Below are 18,671 nucleotides of genomic sequence, written 5' to 3'. Positions count from 1 at the left end.
TGCATTCATATGATGAAATAATGTAAATATATAAAGCAATAAGTTGTAAACAATTTTTATTGGTATTAATTGTAGAAGGCCCCTATTCGAGTTTTGCTTAGGGCCCCCAATGGCCTTGAGCCGCCCCTGTCTAGTAGCTTGGTTTTGGTAATTATTGACTTAAGTGTAAAAAAAAGTATATTTTCTTGATTCAACTGGAGGTGTCCCTGATATAAAGCTAAGATTCATGGTGAACACGTGAGTTGGTAAATCATATTTTTATTTTGTATGTCATATATGAAAACAACTTGTAACTTAATTGTAAAATTCTTTTTTTTAGTGGGATGAAAACATTAGCATTAAGTGAAGGAAAAAATGTGGAACCAGAGTGGGACTATGTCAAGGTAAATATACAGTACTTGAATGTGAAAGATTTACTTAGTGTATTGAATGTGTTTTGACAATTTGTTTATGTTTTCGTGTAGTGCCCAATTCAACCATGAGGATACGTATGTGGATATTATGTCTTGCGGTTCATGAGACACTTTATGATGGATCCTAGTTAATCAATTAAGACAAAGGTTAACAAGTCTTTCTTTTTAATATATATATTCTAAAATATCTATGTAATTCTTTCTTGAAAGCGTAGATCATACTAAATTCTTTGTTGACTTGACGTACTCGTGTAGCTAATGGAGCTGGCCAACACTATCACCTATACCACCGCTAAGCTTATTGAAATTCGTATGGAGTTTGTTGACTTTATCGAACGATTTATCTCGCCAAGCCAAAGGTATGCGTATGTATTACGAAAATAGTATTTTGTTTTTCTTTGATTTGCTTTGAGGTATGGAATGGCTTTAGTAAAGATTTGTGCTATGACCCTTGCATTTGTGGGTCTTTTTTGTTTTCAGCTCTCTGACAACCATGTACTATATATATATATATATAGTAGTGTATATCTTGAACCACAGCCCATTTGCATTGTAGGTATTTTCATTTATTTTTTCTTCCGTTGTGAGAACTAGATCCCATCACATTGTTATCCTCATGCCTATATAAAATAGTCTGTTTTTGGTCAGTGGCTTGAGCTTTTGGTAGCAAATTTACTAATAATGTTTCTTTACTTTATTTGTTTCTTAGGTTTGACAACGTTCGATCGATCGATGGATAATGCTTAATTTGTTGATGATGGAGTTGATTAGAATATTTTTAGTTTGGTTGAATGTGCTATCAAATAAATGTATCTAGCATTTTTCAGTGATATTGGATAAATGATAAATTGATGTAAGGAATAAATATTTTCGAATGGTTTGAAAATATATGGGTTGAAGTTACTGTTGATGTTCTAATTTTATTTTTGAGAATTTTATAGCTGTTTTATTGGTGAAATAAGTTTACAGGTTAGGAATTGAATTACAGGTTATTATGGAGTATATTTTACTGGAAAAATATAATAATATAATATATCTTACTATATAGAAAAATATGGGGTATAATGAATAGTGTTTTCACGTACGTCACAGGGGTAAATAAGTAATTTTGTTTAATATTTTATTATTTTTTGTCAAAAAAGACCACCAATGATTGACAAGTGTCCAAAAATACTTTTTAAGAGTTGGAAATGACATTTCGGCCCCTGTGACAGACACAAATCCATTGTTTTGTGTACAGTGGCAGAATCGTTATTTTGTGATTTCACGGTGGCAATTGCTTAATTTCGAAAAATTTTATTATTTTGTTGACTTTTGGTAGTGGCAAAATGGTAATTTTACGAATTTCATATTTGTTTTTTTGTGGGCAGAAAGGTAATTTGTCTGTGGTAGACGTGTAAATAACGTATATTATGGGGCAAATTTATAAATTCCAATAAGAACCGTCATATCAGAGACTCACCTATGTTTTGAGAGAGAAAAATATTGTAGTTTTGTGATTTCACCTAAAACGTGCGAAGCACGTGCATGAGTCTAGTATATATAGTTAGTCCCTCTCTTAAAAGGAGGTACTTAAGATAATAACTAACGGAGTAAACCTCACAAGGTATCCCACGAGATTTAGTCAATCCTAAAACTGAAAAAACCCCACTCGGTATCTGTCTCTTATTTTCTCTCTCCAACTTTCTCTCCCACTTTTTTTTATCTCCCGTAACACTCTCTCTCTCTCTCAACAAAAGGAACATAAAAATAAAATGAAAAAGAAAAAAAACTATCGTTGCTCTCTCTCCCACTTGAGTAGTTTGATTCTCAGTGGTAATAAATTTTTTGGTGCACTGTCTTTTGGGGATTTGAGGACTTTGAAATTTCTTAATATGAGTAAGTGTTGGTTTTCAGGAAGAATTCCAGCCACCATTGGGAATTTATTGAGTTTCACAACGTTGGATTTGAGCCATCAAAAAAATTCTAGTGAGGTTCCAACTAAACTTCTGGTTTGCCTAATTTGCAGTTTATTTCATTAGAACAGAATATGCTATCTGGTGATGTACCTGAAGGGTTTAGTAGTTTATCAAGTTTATGGTATCTGAACTTAACGTCCAATGCTTTCTCCGGTGAGATTCCAGCAACTTATGGTTTTCTGCAGGGGTTATTGGTACTGTCTTTATCTGATAATCGTGTTTCTGGCACGATTCCAACTGAGCTTGGTAATTGTTCTAATCTTGAAGTACTTGAGCTTAGATCGAATTGGTTAACTGGTGGGCTACCAGTTGATCTTTCAAGGCTTTCCCATTTGAAGGAGCTTGATCTTGGGAACAATAATTTTCAGGACAAATCCCAGAAGAAATCTTGCAGTGTACAATGCGAACGTCTCTGTTATTGAATGAGAATCGCCTTTCAGGTAGCATACCAGACTCGATATCTAAGCTATCTAACCTAACCTAACTAGGCTGGATTTTTCTGCAAACAACTTGAATGGTGTAATTCCTGAGAGTCTTACTCATATTGCTGGATTTCGTATTTTTGAAACTTATTTCTCGTAGCAAATTTTGTTGTTAGTAATTTTATTTTGTAGTTAAATTTTTTTCTTTTGCGGCATATGGCGTCTTGAATTTCAATATCAGGAGTGATGGGTATGTCAATGGGCATGATGTAGTGAAGCTGAAGTTGAATTTGGTTTTACCTTTGGTTGTTGGGTTTCTAATGGTAATTATTGGCGTGAGGGAGTAAACTGGTTTTATAAAGTACCGATAAACACATTCACAAGGATTGGATCTTTAGCTCAAATGGTAGAGCACTTCGGGGTTATCCAAAGATATGGTGGTTCGAATCCACCAAGATCCTATATTGTTGATGTTTTATTGTTTTTGGGTGGAACATTTGTCTGTTTCCTGCAGCAGAAACCTTTTATATCTAATTCTAATAGCCAGTCCCTACTATGTTGTTGAAATGATGCATTACAAGTTACTCCGTGGTTAAGCAAAATAGTGAGCTCGAAGAAGCAAATAGGCAGTTTAAAAAGAAAAGTGGTCCTGCAAAAGAAAAAGGTCAATCAAACATGTTCGGATAACAAGGAGCTGCCATACATTGTTGAGATAGAGAGGATTTGTCGTTTCAAGGAGAAAATTGAAAAGATGAAGACAGTGTTGTTGACTATAGATAACGTGAATAATGATGTAATAGATAAACCTAGTCTGAACAAACAACCTGTAGTATATGTTCCAGTTGCAGAGCTAAGGGAAAAAAATATGAAATCCCTTTCTGCCAATTACGTCAGAGGAAGATGAACGCATTTTTGCATCTCTTTCGAAAATCTATATTAGATCAAGAATTCAATCAGAAATAGTTTCATGTATTTCAGAAAAGCTAAATCTACATAAAGTATGACCATCAGCATGGCCCAAGCGCACAAGAACACTTCCTAGCAGAAACAGAATCAAATCCTCCAAGCTAAATTCTCGTTGTACTGTTGTACTTCTCAAGGATTGAATAAATTTGAACCACCAACGTTCAAAGCTATTAGAACTGCAACACTTGTCATCACTGCCAACCAAAACAACACTTGTCCGACTTTGGGATTTAAGCATGAGAACTACTATCCACGCACCACCAACTACCATGTACTTTATGCATGTCAATGCAAATCAATGCAAAGTTCAATCACCTAATATCAAGCAAAAATTCAATAGCGATGAGGATAAAAGTAATACAATACTAAAAAGTAAAAAACAATACAAAAAATCAGTGCGTACTCAAGGCAGAATAAGAATCATCATCACTATTAGAATTTATATTAGTTTCATCCTCCTCGTCACATGAAGAAATTTGTGAAGCTTGTTCACTGCAAGACAATTAACATAACAAAGAATATGTGAAATGCACTTTTAGGATTAAAAATGAAGAAATACTAAATTGACATTTCTTACCCATTATTAAGCATTGGACAATTCCTTTTGTCATGAGATACTCCAACCTTATTACATCCATTGCACCGCCTGCCTTTACATTGCTTTCCCTTTCTGAGTGCTTTCTCTTTTCCCCTCTTAAGCCTTTTTCCACAACCTTTTGACCTTGCTTGACTCGGTTCCGTATAATTATTTTCCAGATTAGAACTCTTATTTCTAAGAAAATTACTTTTATCGCGTGTTGCTGCTACACTTGTGCCACAATCAACTAACTTCTTAATCTCTTCAAGTGCACTACATAAAACATCTTTATACACTTTAATTGCTTCTTTACTTCTAAGAGCTTCATCAACTACAACTGTAGACATTTTAATCAGTTCATTCCTCTTTAAAAGGTATAATTTATTATCTTTTATCTCCATTCCACAATCATTAATGATTGTCTCTGATTTTGCAGTTTTACACCATCTCTTTAAAATGTATTGTTCCGGCAATTTATCAAAATCATGCATCTTGTTAAAATATGCCAAAACGTGTCTACAAAGAACCCCCACACTTTCAAACATTTTGCAACTGCATGAAGCCAAATCAAAATTTTTTTATAACAAACTTCCCGCACTCTATACTTTTCCACCACTTTCTTCCCCAAGATTTTCCTTTCAACTTTATAAACACAACTGTCATCGTCACTAAGAAGCTCAAATCTATAGTTCAAGCTCTCCCATAACTCATCTTGAAATTTAAAAAACAACTCAAGTGTATAAACATCAGCCTTATGTACCAAACAATTATGGGGCATTTTCAATTTAGGCTTCTCAATCATATCTTTGTTATCAACCATTAATTCTTCATGGCGTTGGTGCATAATTCCCTACCAAATTGAATCATAAAATTTACTAAAGAATTTTCCTTGGAAACATACCTCTTGTAGAATGAATGAGCACTTTCCGCTCATTGGCTACTTGACATACCAGCAGAGAAAATATGATTCACATATACATGCACCCATTGTGAACGGATATCATACATTGACTGTAGCCATTTGTTTTCATGTAAACCACTCCTTTCAACAAGATCATTCCATTTGGAGTCAAATTCGTCCTTCGTCTCACATCTCCATATGCAACTTGAGAACTCACTGTAGTACTGAGTATACTTAACTATATCTAATCTCTCAGAAAATTTCGTTAATATGTGCCAATTGCAGTACTTGTGACAGAGTGCCCAAATCTTTAGTATGCCAAAAGAAATAAAAAGAAAAGAAAAGAAAAGAAAAAATTACAATACTTGTGATAAGTAGTTGAAAGAACTTGAGAAATGGCTTTTGTCATTGCTGGATCCTGATATGTTATAATCATCTTCGGCGCGTCGCTCGGCATAGTTTCTAAAAATTGGTCGAATAACCAACAAAACGACAACTGCGGTCTCATCACATAAAAAAGTGCAAGCAAATCAAATAGTCTGGCAATGATTATTAACCCCAAATAATGGTGCGAAAATCCATCCATATTGATTGGTCTTATAGGTAGTATAAAAAATAACCACATCTCCAAAAAACTTGTATGCTCGCCTAAAGGTTGTATCTGTCCAAAAACAACGAGTAATTCTTTATTCAGCATCTGCCTCAATCTTAAAAGTGAAAGAAGGATTCTTTCCTTGTTCCAATTTTAAATACTCGTGAAACATATCTCCATCGTGGCCCTTCATCTCATTACGCTTGTTCCTTTTCTGGTTATATAAATCCTTCTGTATAAAGCCAATGTTTTCTATCCCACCTAACTGCACTCCAAGCAAGCTGAATTGTTGATGTTATGGTATATTAACCATGCTAAGTTGTCGCGTTAAACATTTTTGGGAATTAGAAAAGCCACGATGAGATCTCAGAAAGTGTACTCTACTCGGAGTTGACAACGAGTGAGTATGCCCCTCAACAAACATACTAACTACAAATGCACCGGATTTTGTCTTCGTCACTGCTACTTTTGCTTTACAATCTTCTTTTATATTACCCCGACGCCTTTTTTTCCCAACATCCACTACTAGTAAACTTTTTCCTTGTTTATAACAAACATATTCCATTCTTACTGTTACACCATCCTTCTTCTGTTGAGTCCAACTACGTATACTAAATCCAGCTATTTTTGCATATGCATTGTAAAAGTTGTAAACGTCATCCAATGATTCAAATTCTTGACCTACTTTTGGCTTCATGTCATTTGATTCTTGAGGAGTATAGATCTCACAATTTTTAGCACCTAAGCTCCCACTCTCTGCATCGAGTTCCGGATTCTCCATCACTATAACCTAACAAAAGAATAAATTAAACTTATTACCAAAAAACACTATGTAGTAATAATTAATTGTTTCTTTTAGCATAGTACCTACTAATAACTATAAAATTACCAAACTACAAAACTTAATTAATTCCAGCGGTAACAAATACTAAAGTTTGTCTTTTGTTAGTAAAGGTTTCAATGTCAAAACCACGTACTTGCTAAGAACAAATAAATGGATCAAACTCCAAATTAGACTAATGCCAAACTTTATAGTGTCATGCGCCCCCCCCCCCCTATCTATCCACAACACAAACACTTCAACTCCAAACCTCAAAACAAAATAGTTAAAACCAACAAAATGTTAAACTAAAACAAGTCATACAACAAATAGAAAAACACTACATTCCATCGGATTTTCATTTATTTTTTGAGATAGACTATAGGCAAAATATTCTAGTGCCACTTCAATATAATATTAGAATATTGTTAATGAGGCATAAGTAGTAACTCATACCTTTAAACATTAAAAAAAACTTTCTCTTAGAAAAAGTAATGGAGAGAGATGAATGTTTTTTTTTTTTTTTTTTTTTTTTTTTTTTTTTTGGAAGAGAGAGAAACGAGGGAGAACCGTGAGGGAGAAAAGATGGAAGGGAAGAAAGTCACGAAATGGGAGAGAGAAAATAGGGAGGGAAAGAGAGAAAGAGAGATACGAGTGGGCTTTTTTAGTTTTAGGATTGACTAAATCTCGTGGGATATCTTGTGAGGTTTACTCCGTTAGTTATTATCTTAAGTACCTACTTTTAAAATGCAATTCATAATCAATCAAATATATATATATATATATATATATATATATGGGAGAGATCCGTTTACCATGGTTTTTTATACCATGGTTTATACTACGCCCCTTTATAAGATGAGTTAAAAGCTAATATTTTGTGGATATGATCTCCTAACTATGGATAGATTTTCCACAAAAATTCGGCTCATTTAGAAATCTCTAACCTAATTAAAAATTGTTGACAACTTTAAATTTTTTTAACGGCCCCAATTTTTCAATTTTGCAATCATCGTTTGACATTGTTAAACATCATCAAATGAGCTAAAATTTTGTGGAAGTGATATTCAAGGTTTGTTGGACATATCCACAAAAAATTAGGTTCTAGTTCATCTTGTGGATGAAGTTGTGGGCCATGGTATAAACCATGGTATGAAAACTATGGTATATTGATCCCTCCCCTATATATATATATATTTTGATTGATTATGAATTGCATCTTAATGTATATATACATATTAACAGGCGTATTCACATGATTCATACATATTTCTAACCTAATATGCAAATAATAGTCCATTACCTACTTCATAATAAATAAACACATGTGAATCAATATAATGCAAAATTATAATAAAAATTGGAATATGCAAGCGTCCCGCAATTCCTCCTTAGAACCGAAATCGTCGTTCCCCACGTGAGCGTGTCGAACTCCAGAAGGTACTGGACGAATACAATAAAGATGGCCTGGACTCAAATCAATACTGGATTTGTACAGAATATATAGGAGGTTATGTTGTTGCAAAATCACTGAAAACCGGAACAAACTGCCAGTGCACGTGACCCAAATAGCCTGAAATTGAGCTAGCGCACGCGAGCCAAAAAGTTCATAAACGTTTAAAGTTTTCCCAGTAGTCTTAGATATTGGTGAAACTTCTGTCCCAGGTCTGAGTTTGTGGTACCTGTCAGCATAAAAAATATCCAAGAGACGGATCAGTAGCGAAACGTGAAGAAAATAAAAATGAAAACAACCTAAAAACGAAAAATAAAAGATATGGAAGGGTAGGAGCGAGTGGGGGGTTCCCCTTGGAGCTATTCTAGCTTGTAACGTATGGACCTTGCGTCTTTAGGATGGCAGCGGCGCCATTTGATATTATCTGTGAAACAGCGATTGGGTTTGTCATTTCATTCACATTTCAATAAAATTGCAAATATTTATTTATAAATATAAACTATTAATTCGATCACGTGATTTAGTGAGAAAGTGGAGGAGAGAAAGTTTGAATTGATTTTGAAAGCATTTTGAGATTTTTCTATTACCTAATTGATTTAGAGATTGAAAACAGAATTTGAAATAAGAAAGTAGTAAAATGAAATTGAAAACTGAAAGCAGTAAAATTACACTAGAAAGCAGTAAATCTAACTCTACTCCTACTAATGGAATACTAACCATTCCATGAGAAAAACTAAAACTAGACCATTCTATTTATAGTTGAATGGACGGTCGTGATCGAATCTTATAAATCTGATCCAACGACTAAGATTTGATCACTATTCAACTTTTTGACTTTAAGGAATAGTAATCACTATTTGACACTATTTGGAACTATTCATCTTTTGACTTTACAAAATGTTAAATAATAAAAAATTTAAAATATCTACGTTGTCTTTGATGAATAGTGACGTGCTTGGCTTTATCTCTGATTTCAAACCATATGTCCATTTTGTAGAAGCAATATACCGTTGTATAGATTTTTCTGCGCTTATCATTTTGACAGGTCATATGCTTCAATCAGAGTTTGGAGATGGAAGATGTCGCCATTTGAACTTTCTCCTGATTCTCGAGCTGTTTTAGGTTTGTTTGACCAAGTTTCGACCCGAAAATAACTCTTTTGGCTGGCTCAGGGCTTAAGTCTGTTCTTTTGACTTGTTTAATGACTTTTTCCATGGCGGGGGCCATTCCTGTGGTGGGACCCATAGATTTTACCAGTGAGACTCGAAAGTTGACTTTTTGCAAAATCTGGCATTTGATAGAGCATGTTGCACTGATCTTCTGGGCAGGTCACTTGCAGAATAAGAACATATGAGCTCTAGAATTTGGTTGGCGTTGTGGCACTATTGAGTTGTTCTGGCCCGTTGAGTCCATGAGCTTTATTTTGGCATCTGTGAGCTTTAAACAGTTGAGATGAAAGATTTCAAGACCAGCTTTATTCGACCGTATTATGTACTAAAATGTAGGTTTTGTTTGTATTTTGTCGTTTGAATGCCAAAACTTATAAAAGCATGAAAATATAATTAATTTATATTTATTAAACACATATTTAACCAAAATTTTATGTCTATATGGGGTTTATATTACAATTTTGGGTATTTATCACACAACATATCTCAAATGTCTCGTGAATGAATTGTTTAGCTCCACAATAGTGACAAATTGTAGGTTCGGGCAACATGTAAGGCTCGAAGTTTTGATAAAAAACAAAACCTCTTGCACATCTATAAAGCCCATTACTTATCCTAGACAGTCTTGAAGATAGAAGAGTTGTTGACATTGTATGCGCGCTGGATCTCCCTGAAAAGTGTAGATCGAGTAAAGAGATAAGCGCAGAAGGTATTGAAAAGTTCCTCTGAGTAATATAACATTCTCAAATTAGTTAAAACTTTAAAGAAATGTAAAGAAAATGTAGAAACTTCTACTATACTGAAAAAAAAAAAAAAAAAAAAAAAAAACTATTTATTACTGTGTTTGAATTTAGCAATTGGAGCAAACGACGTAAAATAACTAAAAGCGGCAATTTGAGAAACATAAACAACAAAAATTATTATAAAATCAAAAAAATAGATGAAGATGTCACCTAAATTCGTGTTTATGTTTCTAGCAATTCGCAATGAGTTGTTAGTCGCAGGCATGTGTTCTTAGGAACATGCTGTTGATGGGATTCTGATATTTTAAAAAAGTGTTAAAAATAAGAATAAGTTAGACGGAGGCAAAGAATAAAGTTTTAAACACGGATTAAGTTAAAACCAAACCTTCATTAACGTTAGAAGATAAGTGTTGTTGATTGATTGCTTTTGATAGTAATTTCTACGATTAATAGAATGCCTTCGTCTTTGTTGGTCATTTTCAGGACCTCTTCTTCTAAGCCTGGTTCCGCGTCGTCCATGCGAGACACTTCAGTTCTGTAAAACACAAAAATTAAAGCGTAAAAATGAAAGTGCAGAGGAAGCAGTAATTGAAAAGAAGCAAAAACAAAGTACTTCTAACATCAGGACTTTGACTAAATGAAAATGAAGAGAGATCGATAATTTTAAAACAAAAAGAAAAAAGAAAAAAAAAAAAAACAATGAATTAGAATTTTTGTGGTGAGTGAGTTTCGGATGATGAGGAGAGTTGGGATGATGATGAAAAAGCATTGAAGATAATTTGTTTCAGTTATTTTTTTCCGTTGTGATTTAAGGAGCGAAGGAAAGGGTACGTCTGTTTAGTTTTTCTCGGTTGTAATTTAAGTGATGTATAGGGCAAAGCGTGTTTACAATTTTACCCTTTGTGTGAAGAGCAAAAAGAAAGTGGCTGTTTAACTTTCTGTACCCTAGTCTCGGCATTAAAAACTTTGGATTAAAACCGGGAATACGGAAACTAATTGATAAGGCAAGTTTCGGCATTATATATAAGATAATTAGAACTATCTAATACTGTTCCATGCTCATGCATCATAGATACTTCGTATCTGTCAAAATCAAAAAAAGAATATGATCTAGTCACACTACATCACAATTTAAAGTTTGTCTTAGTTAGATCTAGCTCTTCTGCAAATCTTGGTGGTGTATGCTGGTTCTTCTGAGGCTTACTAACCTGTATTGATGGTGTTGAAGCACTAGTCTCCTGTGCTCTGGTCCCATGTTCTCGACCTCTTATTTCTTGATGTTAGTAGAACAAAAATTAGAAAATTAGAGGGACATGAAGCGAAGCAAACCTTCTGACCCAAGTATTCTATGCAAACCGCATCAAAAGCACTATAACGACCTCATGATTACTATCTTCTTGACTTTGCTTGAAAGAAATAAAACACGTACAATAATTGAGAACAGAGAGTCAGAGATAGAAAGAGAGCTTTGATGAAGATAATGAAAGAGTGCTTTGAGTTGAAAGAAAGAAGCATCGAAGTTGAATATGTAGAGGGAAGATAGAAGCGCGGAAAACAAAATCTATGAAAATGCATGCTTTTTCTTTCAGCACTAATGTTATTTTTTTCATTGACTTCCTGAAAAAAAAAAAATTGAACCAAGTTTAGGTTAGGCAGACCCCTACCTACATTAGATTCTCAAATATATCTTGTTCTTGTCCTCCACCACCATACACATGAGTTGCAAACTCAGTGGAGGTATAAAATATGCTACACCATTACCTTGTTCTAAGGCTGCTAAATGGGTCAGCTACCCTATTAGTTTCTCGAAATACATGAGTAAATTCAATACTAGTAATGTTCTAAGGCTGCTAAATGGGTCAGCTACCCTATTAGTTTCTCGAAATACATGAGTAAATTCAATACTAGAGAAACTATTACGGTACAACTTTATTTCACCTACCAAGTTCTGATAGATCCAAGGAGGCTACTATTTTCTCTTAAGGATATATATTAATCGCACATTGTGAATCTGAAGCAACAATAACATCCTTATATTGTCATTCCACACACCGCTGCAGTCCTTGCATTATAGCCTTAAGCTCCGAAGACCACTGATTTTATGCCTCCTCCTGAGAACGCAAAAATAACATCTCCTTTGGAATCTGTTGCTGCACCACCAGTTCCACCTCTGTCATCTGACACTGATCCATCAGTATTCAATTTTAGCACTCCTTCAGCTGATTTTAACCACACAGGTTCATACTCGTGTCCTATATATACTCCACTACAAGACCCATTCTCTCTAGCGCTATAAGACTAACATTAACTGGCAAAGGATGTATAGACAGTTTGCATATATTTGATGTATGTCACGTACATTAATAATGTATGACTAAATGCGTTAGCTCTCAAACAATCTATAATAACAGCTCTTTAACCAAGAAACGATCAAAAGAATTGATCTTTAACCAAGAGTCGATCAAGAAATATTATTAAACCAAAAGTGTTCTTTCACAACCCCTAATGCGGCCTATATATAATATAAAGACCATAACCTACTAAAACAAAATAGTAAGGAACTAAAAGAAAAACAATAGGCTTCCCGCCCATGAAGTGAAGCAACTACACGCCCGAAGCACAATCATAAACATCCATAAACATATTTGCTAGATCCTATACGACATCATACATTCTCTGGCGCATCTTGTAATAGTACCTTCAAATCAATTGACATTAATTGTGGCATAGCAATAAGATCAAACTACTCTTTCAAATAGTACTTTAGCAATATGGAGGTCAATGGTGGCAGGCTCAACGTTGGCAGCATAGTAATAGCTCTTTGCAACTGTCCAAAATGTCTGTTTAATCTCCTTATCAAGTGAATTCTTGCTCTCTGTCACCTGTTGTAGAAGCTCGTGCATTTGGAGCTCTAAAGATTCTATGGATATGTTAATGACCGGTTCCTCAATCCAATTTTCCTTCCAGCCTATTGACAAGTAATAGAATCAAAATTGAAGCATTTTCAACAATTCAACATGACAGATAAACTTATTTCGTAGGAAATCAAACCTTGAAGTTTTTCCTCTGGTGAAGGCAATTGCAGATGTTATTTGTCAGCTTGGTGAGAGTTAAGTATTCAGGCTGAGATGCCAGTCCTATTGTGAAGTTGTGTCCTGCACACATGTTTATAGTGTATACCAAGAGCTCTGCTTCATTCTCAGGGCTTAAGTGCTTCGCTTATGAGGTTTCCAAACACTGCAACCAGGTCTTCCACTATGCAGTGAAGTAAAGAGTTGTTAGGTTGTACTTTGGAACCTTTTGAGCTGCATTATGTACAAGAAACCATTATATGCACTTACAGCGTGTTTTAGACTTTGGCAGATTTCTTTTCCATGCACCTCTTGGACTTTTAACAAGATACGACTCATAGTTATGAGAATGGCCTCTACAAGTTCATTTTTGGTTCCATTGGAACCGAGTCCCCTACGTTTGAAATCTTTTAGTAACTTCAAGTAATAATATTCCCAGAGTGATAACCAATAAGGACTAAGGCTAATGATGTACCTGTTGTTACCATGATCGATACCATCATTAAAAGCTTGGATGAAGGATTTCCTTTGCTCAATGCAGCTTTCTCTGAAGTATATTGAGACAGCTTCTATCATGGCTGCTGTTTGGGTCCAAGCCAGTCGCTCAGTTGCCCGCTCTGGCTCAAATATGTTTGCCATTGCTAGGAAGTAGGATTTGAGTAATCCATCTTTACTGTGCCCAAAGTCTCTCAAGCTGAGCTCTTCATACCACCTGCACGAAGGGTGATTGTGTCCATGAATTAAAGTAAAAGCAAAAATTTTAAGTTTGTGTGTGAAGGATGCTAATTCGCTTGCCTTTGGATGTCAATCCACTCCCCCTGGTGCAACTTTTGGCAGTGATTATATTCCGATTTGGCAAGCTCAAGGTAGAGGTTGTTGCACACATTGTACATCCTTCAACAAATACAATTCATGTTAAATGCTAAAATTAGTTTTTATTAATATCTGTTCATTGACCGACATTCTTTATCTTCTATGCCTTTTAGATTTACATAAATTTGGCACAAACAAACTCATGATCACGCAAATTTTTTTTCCAGTGATTCTCAAGGACAAATTGGACGAATAAAGACAACACTTATTGGAGTATGAACAATCAATGTTCATACCTCAAACATGAGCTATGAACAATCTATGTTTATACCTCAACATGAGCTATGAACAATCACTGTTCGTATGAACAACTACTGTTCATATTTCAACATGAGCTATGCACAATCATTGTCCATACCTCAATATAATGTATGACTAGTAAGAACATCTATTGGATGTATGAACAATGATTGTTCATACATATTTAATTGTTCAGTCAACATAGTGTATGAGGTATGTTCATCTATTTGGGTACGAACAATCACCAAATTTCTTTGCTTTATAAACATAACACAGAGGGGTAAAACTGGTATATTAAAAAAAGTAAAAAAGTTGGGTAAACTTATTTTGTCCTCAAGGATTACTAAAATTGAAATCGTAGATTTGTGGGTTAATTAGTGTGAATTTGTTCTTGTGAGTTACTAAAAAAAACAGTATTCTCTAGAGTTCCCCTTTTGCTCGAAATTGGTGATTTGGACTCTTTTCTTGATTTTTTGTAGGTATGATTTCTTCACTATATAAAACACATCAGAAGATCGGATTACTCTCACATTTCTGAATAATTTTATAGACTATCATTAACACTATCAATAATTACCTGTATAGTACTTTTGCGATCCACACATCATCATCTCCACCATATTGCTCAATATAGTACCTCGTCTCTATACGAGATAGGCTTGAATACCATGGAACATCCAAATGATATTGTACCTGATAGATCGACATGATATTTGTTGAGTTAAGTCCGAGTATTAAAGGGGAGATACAACAGAAAACCTTGAATTACCAGATATATATTGGACTTTACATTATTTATTAAGAGTTAAACTCTTGTTAATGTTGATTCTAGACAACTTAAATATTGCATTTTTATAATGTATCATTGAAATTCTGGGAACAATAATTTGAGTTTTTGAAATCATCAAAAGCTAAACAAGCCGGTATGGACTATGGAGGCCCAAATATTTTAAATAAGAATGGAATCTATATATACCCATGTTTTATTATACGGTTTATACCTAAGGTGCATAGGTGAACGAACAAGATAAATGAAGCTTTACGCGCGGAGAGGCTTAGGGATAGACTTGTGTAGGGTCTAGAGGGGTAAATTCTATGAATATCGAGAGGAATATATAGGACACACCTAGAAGTGGGGTAGATTAATCTCAAAGTCATACAAAAGTCACGTTTTCACATACTCGTCCTCACAATTTTTTTTTTTTTTTTTGGTCATTTCTAAGATTTTGAAAAGAGAAAATTCTAAATCGTTAGATAGATCCAAAAGGTTTTTAAAAATTTGAATCCTCTTTAGAAAAGTTAAGAAGGGTCAAAATGAGCATTTTTTTCAGGATGAACCCTGTGATTTGAGAGATCATATCGTAAAAAATTAGCACTTGTTGTAAACCGTAGATTAACCAATGCAAATTGTGTATAAAGCTCTGTTCCCATCTCAGCTTGTAGGTTTCACGGATGGTAGCAAATCAAAGAGAGACGGTGAACTAATATCTCTTGATTACCTCTCCTACCAGGCCCTTAGTGACTATCCACCTGTCTGCAGCCTGTCCCATATCCTGTTTCTCTCTTAAAAATTTAGCAGCAAAAGTCTTTCCATCTTCAAGAATCTTTTCTCCGGGAAACGATACTTGAGATGCTCTGTAAAAGCATAACATTTCTGTAATTCCCTGACTTATTTGTCCGGGGTAACAAAAGAATTGGCCCCGTCTCTCAAACTGTTGAAATGCATCTGCAGCAAGATTATATTAACCATCATGCAGAAATAATAATTATAAAGTTTGCGAGTGTAGCATGAGATTGTTGACTTACCGGCCTTAACGTCGTAACCATGTAAGCGTAAAATCCTAAAACCCAGGGATGTATCATCAATATCAAAGTTGACTACATCTCTCGCCCAACCAATTCCATTAGGAGTCCAATATCTGACAAGATTGGTGTTTAAACAATAGAACTTATTGGACAAATTCCTGTTGCAAGTTTTAGTTATCTAAAATTTGTTTATGTAACTTTCATACCGATGGACATAGTCGAGACATTTTTTGATTTCTGATGTATAATATCGTGAAACCCCTAGTCGCTCCAAGCGATCGACAACCCAAAGACGCTCGAACAAGTCAACTGGGTAGGTATGTGGCACTATGAAATTATACCATGCACAATTAGTACCAACAAAAGATTCAGTTCATAAATGCCATTTAAATTAGCTAGTTTATATTCTACTTTACCTCCTCCACTGAATCTCTCAACTACTTCCTTCAGATAATTGAAGCATTTCTCATCTTTAGTTTGAATAAGAGCGTAAGCAGTTGAGGCTGTCGAACATAGGAATGAACCATTCGGGTGTTGCAACTTGAGAAGCTTCTCCCAGTCCAAATCAGGCATTCCTTCCAAACTATATAGCAGTGTTGTAGGCACATTGTGCAGTATTTCTTTTGGTACTCTACATACATACATAAAAAGGATGAATGCATGTCAATAAGTTTAGGCCTAGCTTCTTACAAACAATAAAACTAGTTCTAGTAAATATAGAATTTAGATTGATATAATTGTTACAAATACTAACCTTTTCAGTTTTTGTTCCCTTTGGTCATATATGTCCTTATAAGCAGGAGAATCTTGTAAAACTTCCAATCCTAAGTTTTGAGCCATTTCTACCAGAGAAGGGAATATAACTTCGAAGCCAACCGGAAGGTGCACAGGATCTTCGTCTTTGAGTTTGTGCATATTTTGTCGAAGGAAAGCCATTCCTATATTTAAACAAATTAGCCATATAAATAAGGCTCCCTTTGTATATCCATGCAAAGTTTAAGAAAACATGTTGCAATAGTGTAAGCGCTTATATATTACCTTTTTTGCGACCCTCAGGATGAATGTTCCACGTTTTTAAGGCTACAACACAAGCCAAAGTGCAACTTAATCGGTCATAAGTTATGAATATAGAACGGTCACCCCAGGAACCATCAGGGAGTTGGTTGTTGATGATCCAGTCTAGACAAGATGGAAATTGAGGAGCATCACTTCCATGGATATCTTGGACTAGTGCAACCCATGCAGTATCATAGGCTGAAGAACTTAGTTCTCCATCTTGAATGGACTGTAAATTTGCTTTGATGACGTTTACTTGTTGGATGAGCTTCTGAAAATAGAAACCTTCAAGCATATTTGTTTGAAGTACTTTAGTTAGTACAAAGAACAAGATCTCGTAAATTTAGAATAAACTAAACAAGTTCGGGCTATTGCCAAAATGCTAATGGTTTCATTAATTCTGACGACCACATGAAGAACCATTTTCTACCGAATTGCCCTTCCAAACCAAGCCCACACTATCTTCTCCATGCGTTCATCTCTACACTATATGATAGCTGGGTTTGAGGAACCCCTCTCTACCATTAAGTAGGCAATTTGTGACCTCCCTATTTGCTCAATTTAGAAACATCTCTCTCACAAAAATTAAACACCCCCACTACACCAGAAAAGGCCATAAATGACGGAAATTGCCGTCCTAAATCGAGATTTAAGACGGGAAATGGTGTCCTAGAGTTCGTCGCGAATAGCCCTGTCGTTAATATTAATGATGGGAAAATGCGTGGTAAAGCGAATTAGAAATGCGACGGGCATGCGACATTCACGGCCGTTGTTAATTATAGGGCATTCAAAACCGTCGCAAATTTCCTTTTTGCTAGAACTGCCTATTTTCAAATCTAGAACGTACTGAACCGTCGTAAATTATCGTCTTAAGTGTAGGACACGCATTTTCGTGGTGTATTGTCTTAGGGAAGGCAAGTAACGATAGTATTCCCCGTCGTATTTGTTTAAAGTAATTTTTTTGGTAGAAGTTATTTGTTTAAAACTATTCTAGTAAAGTTGTATAACAATGAGACTGAAAGATCACAAAAATGTAACTGCAACTTTTCTGCACATCTGTGGAGCAGAGAGATCTTGTCCCAACAATCCATTACATTCTTGTCCCTGTAATCCATTACATTCGCTTATCACTAGCCTATGATGACTATTCCACATTTACAAAGAAAAGATTCTCCTTATAAAACTCTAGTCTATCTAGCTCTCTATATGAAGAGAAAAACCCTCAAGGAGAGTAAGCATCACCGATGTATCTGAAATAACTTGAAGATGACCTTCCATTTGTTGTTCACTAGGTTTTACTTTGTAAAACTATCGCCAAACACCTCAGTATAGCAAATTGGACAGGCCTGAGAAGGACAATACATGTTTAGTGGTGAACAAAAAGTAACATGCATGGTAATTTAGTATGAGATATTCAGCAAATAGGAAGGCTCTGATTAGCTGACCTTGTTGATACTAAGCCATTTTGTTCCACAATCTGTGTGGTAGACATGTTTGCAGGGTAGAGTAATCTGCCGCTCCCGTCTTTTCATTTGGCAAATCACACACCTGATAGCAACACTACTAAAAAAATGACATATTATGACGTTTGTTTTTTATCTATCTTGACGG

The 18,671-nt window shown here is 35.0% G+C and overlaps 2 protein-coding genes and 2 long non-coding RNA genes across 4 annotated transcripts; 1 reads left to right on the top strand and 3 right to left on the bottom strand.

Moving 5' to 3' along the window:
- The first annotated feature begins 447 nt into the window (after positions 1 to 447).
- LOC147499693 (uncharacterized) lies at positions 448 to 1,329 on the top strand. Its single transcript, XR_015194507.1, has 3 exons — positions 448 to 560; positions 669 to 772; positions 1,123 to 1,329. It is a non-coding gene; the product is annotated as an uncharacterized LOC147499693 (long non-coding RNA).
- Positions 1,330 to 4,151: 2,822 nt separating this feature from the next.
- LOC147499692 (uncharacterized) lies at positions 4,152 to 4,827 on the bottom strand. The gene is made up of 2 exons (XM_086563519.1): positions 4,337 to 4,827; positions 4,152 to 4,251 (listed from the first exon to the last, which is right to left on the bottom strand). Exons 1-2 carry the CDS (start codon positions 4,825 to 4,827, stop codon positions 4,152 to 4,154), a joined length of 591 nt encoding a protein of 196 aa, XP_086419645.1.
- A 4,892-nt stretch (positions 4,828 to 9,719) lies between these two features.
- LOC147499691 (uncharacterized) lies at positions 9,720 to 11,608 on the bottom strand. The gene is made up of 4 exons (XR_015194506.1): positions 11,223 to 11,608; positions 10,400 to 10,549; positions 10,225 to 10,310; positions 9,720 to 9,941 (listed from the first exon to the last, which is right to left on the bottom strand). It is a non-coding gene; the product is annotated as an uncharacterized LOC147499691 (long non-coding RNA).
- A 911-nt stretch (positions 11,609 to 12,519) lies between these two features.
- LOC147499690 ((-)-kolavenyl diphosphate synthase TPS10, chloroplastic-like) lies at positions 12,520 to 17,355 on the bottom strand. Its single transcript, XM_086563518.1, has 9 exons — positions 17,043 to 17,355; positions 16,759 to 16,942; positions 16,421 to 16,635; positions 16,211 to 16,331; positions 16,005 to 16,117; positions 15,698 to 15,924; positions 14,776 to 14,891; positions 13,881 to 13,979; positions 12,520 to 13,797 (listed from the first exon to the last, which is right to left on the bottom strand). The coding sequence occupies exons 1-9, from the start codon at positions 17,353 to 17,355 to the stop codon at positions 13,293 to 13,295; spliced, it is 1,893 nt and encodes a 630-aa protein (XP_086419644.1). The 3' UTR covers positions 12,520 to 13,292.
- Positions 17,356 to 18,671: the final 1,316 nt, after the last annotated feature.

This window comes from Coptis chinensis, chromosome 5 (assembly GCF_015680905.1).
Source record: "Coptis chinensis isolate HL-2020 chromosome 5, ASM1568090v1, whole genome shotgun sequence".
Classification (NCBI taxonomy): domain Eukaryota; kingdom Viridiplantae; phylum Streptophyta; class Magnoliopsida; order Ranunculales; family Ranunculaceae; genus Coptis; species Coptis chinensis.
Note: the sequence above shows the minus strand (reverse complement) of the source record. Positions and strands in the feature narration are given on the sequence as shown.